The sequence below is a fragment of the Montipora capricornis genome, chromosome 10 (genome assembly GCF_036669925.1).
Source record: "Montipora capricornis isolate CH-2021 chromosome 10, ASM3666992v2, whole genome shotgun sequence".
Classification (NCBI taxonomy): domain Eukaryota; kingdom Metazoa; phylum Cnidaria; class Anthozoa; order Scleractinia; family Acroporidae; genus Montipora; species Montipora capricornis.
The window spans coordinates 2,465,501-2,468,000 of NC_090892.1; the positions used below are offsets into that span (position 1 = coordinate 2,465,501).

The 2,500-nt window shown below is 37.8% G+C and overlaps 1 protein-coding gene across 1 annotated transcript in view; it reads right to left on the reverse strand.

Moving 5' to 3' along the window:
* The window catches only part of LOC138021602 (pleckstrin homology domain-containing family F member 2-like), a 9,856-nt gene extending 7,498 nt beyond the window's left edge, over positions 1-2,358 (reverse strand). The window contains exons 1-4 of the mRNA XM_068868508.1: positions 2,291-2,358; positions 1,289-1,353; positions 523-660; positions 1-19 (exon numbers count right to left, since the gene is read on the reverse strand). The exon at positions 1-19 is cut by the window's left edge and continues 45 nt beyond it. Of these exons, the coding sequence (XP_068724609.1) occupies positions 1-19; positions 523-660; positions 1,289-1,353; positions 2,291-2,306 (238 nt within the window). The 5' untranslated portion in view covers positions 2,307-2,358. The remainder of the gene's footprint in view (positions 20-522; positions 661-1,288; positions 1,354-2,290) is intronic.
* Positions 2,359-2,500: the final 142 nt, after the last annotated feature.

The window sequence follows — 2,500 nt, forward strand, 5'->3', positions numbered from 1 at the left end:
TAATATGTTGCTTGTTATACTTTAAAGACAAGGGAGAAAAATCATTCTTATTATAACCAATAACAGGAACATCATTATCTTCACCCTTTCTTACATTCTCAAAATTCTGGTGTCCCCAAGGCGATTGCCTCAGTACACAAGAACAGCCATCTATAGTATCACAACAATATTACAGATTGCAAAGCATCATTGGATGTTCACCAATACAAAAACTTTTCAACAATGAAAATGTAACTAACACATTGACCCTTGGGAGTGATACTTAATAGATTTTACTCTGTCTAATTCCAGATGATTTTACTCGTCAATGGGGAACAGTTCAAGAGTCAATGAGTTAATTAACAACCTCTAACTCCACTAAAAAATGTCTCCTTTAAAAGAATCATGGCAATATTGCAGCTTTGACATCACCTGATAAATCTATGTAAAAGACTTCAAAAAATTAATCAGTATCATATGGACCTCTGGTCGACCCTGTGCAAAGCCTGCCTCACAACTTACTGCAACTGCTGCATTACAGACCTTTTTCTTGTTGATGACAATATTTCCATACACAAGAATGTCATTGAATAGAAAGAACTGACGAGGTTTGGGCTTTTTCCGACAAAGCTTTGTCAAAACTCCTTCCCCCACAAGAACTCTTCCCTGTACCATTAATGGCTGAAAATTGCACAAAACAATGTTACCACCTGGACAAAAGTTTTTCAAATCATGATGAGATGTCGTTAGTGGTGAGCAAATTGAAAATAATAATAACAGCAACAATAATAATAATTATTAACAACTATTGGACACGGTTGAGCAAAATATCATGATTTGTCAGTGACAAGGTGAGCAAATCAATTATTTGCCAAAGCCGAAGGATGAGGCCAATAATTTGTCTGCAAGACACTCACAAATCACGATATTTTGACATAATAAAGTTCAGTTATATTGTTTTATCATTCGATAACTGAGTTTGTTTTTCACAATTCCCAACAATTAAATCACTTTCTGAAAGCTCAGGAAAGCAAACTGCCATTGTCACACAAGAGCGGGGTTTCAATTATGCATGAACAGAATATTCTTTGCAACAAAACAAAGATGGACGGTATTATGCATGAGCAGGCCATTATTTGTAAGCAGTTATTTGCAGGTCATGTGGTGGGCTCTCGGCCAATGAAAAGGAAGAGTAAAATGCATCGAATGATAATGATATTTATCATTATTGATACTTACACACTGCACATCGCATTAGAAACCATTTAAATCTAGCAAATTAATAAATGTTTTTGTTTTGACCACTTACTTGCCCAGAGGCACCAAAACAATTTTCCACGTTACGTATCCTCCTCTCATTAGCTTCAGTGTTTGCTAAAAAAAAAGATGACGAAGATGGAGTTTTTAACACCTGATGTCAATTTTTCACAAATCGCTCCATATGACATTTCACTCCAACAATAGTAACTAACCAAAAGGATATTTTCAAAAGATTACTCGTCCTTCTAGAAAAGCCTCGGATTTGACAAACAGATGTAGCTGAGAATACAAAATAACTCTTGTAGTTGTAATGCACCAATCAAATCGAAAATTCAACATCCCCTTCCCCACCAGGCAAACCCCAGGCATTTGACTATCTTCTGTGCCGAGGGAGTGGGGAAAATTGAACCGGAAGTGTCAGGTTTCAAATGATTTTTTTTTTCAGGCCCTTAAGTCCGTAACAGCTATAAAACACGTGTTTAGAGGAAATGGAAGAGTTTAAAGGAAGAGATATAGCATTTGTGAGCGATTGGCTTGCAAACAAGGTCTTAATTAAAGACGACAGGAGCCGACAACAATTGTTCTTTAGTAGGGGATGACTGATAAATCAAATGATAGGGTTAGGCATTTGAACACCATTTTGGCCATTTTGGGGGGGGGGGGGGGGGGGGGGTTGAAGTTTCGAGTTGATCGACGCATAAGCAGTACAGTACTCTACATCCTGGACAAGTTCAGGACAGGTTCGTATGTGGCCCTAATTCCTGTTTTTCGTCAGTTTAACCTCCTCACTTTCCCCAAAACTGTCTAGGCTAAGATTTCCACAGAGTGTACCGACTCTTCAAATCGGCAAATAACCACATCCCATTTCGAATATTATTGATGACAGTCTATTTCGTGCCCGGATTTCGTGTCATCAAGAAACTTATGTCGTTAAAAATTTTCCATACAATAAAGTTACATAGATCTGTGCAACGAGTACATAATATGGTCACGCTTTTAGAGGAAAAGACCCCTAAAATTGCACAGGAAAAGAACAATTTTCGTCACATACCTAACCTGTCCACCATTTTGCCTCTATTCCGGATGAACACTATCAATGATCACGTGGGAGGCGTAAGTTAATGTGATTCGTGGGTGGTGTTATCCGGAAATTATATTTTGCAACAAGGGAGTGACTGGGGAAAATGTGACCATCGTCTGTCACTTTTTAGCCATATAAGGTAACCCTTGAAGAAAGCGCTATTTTACGTTTTTTTTTCTT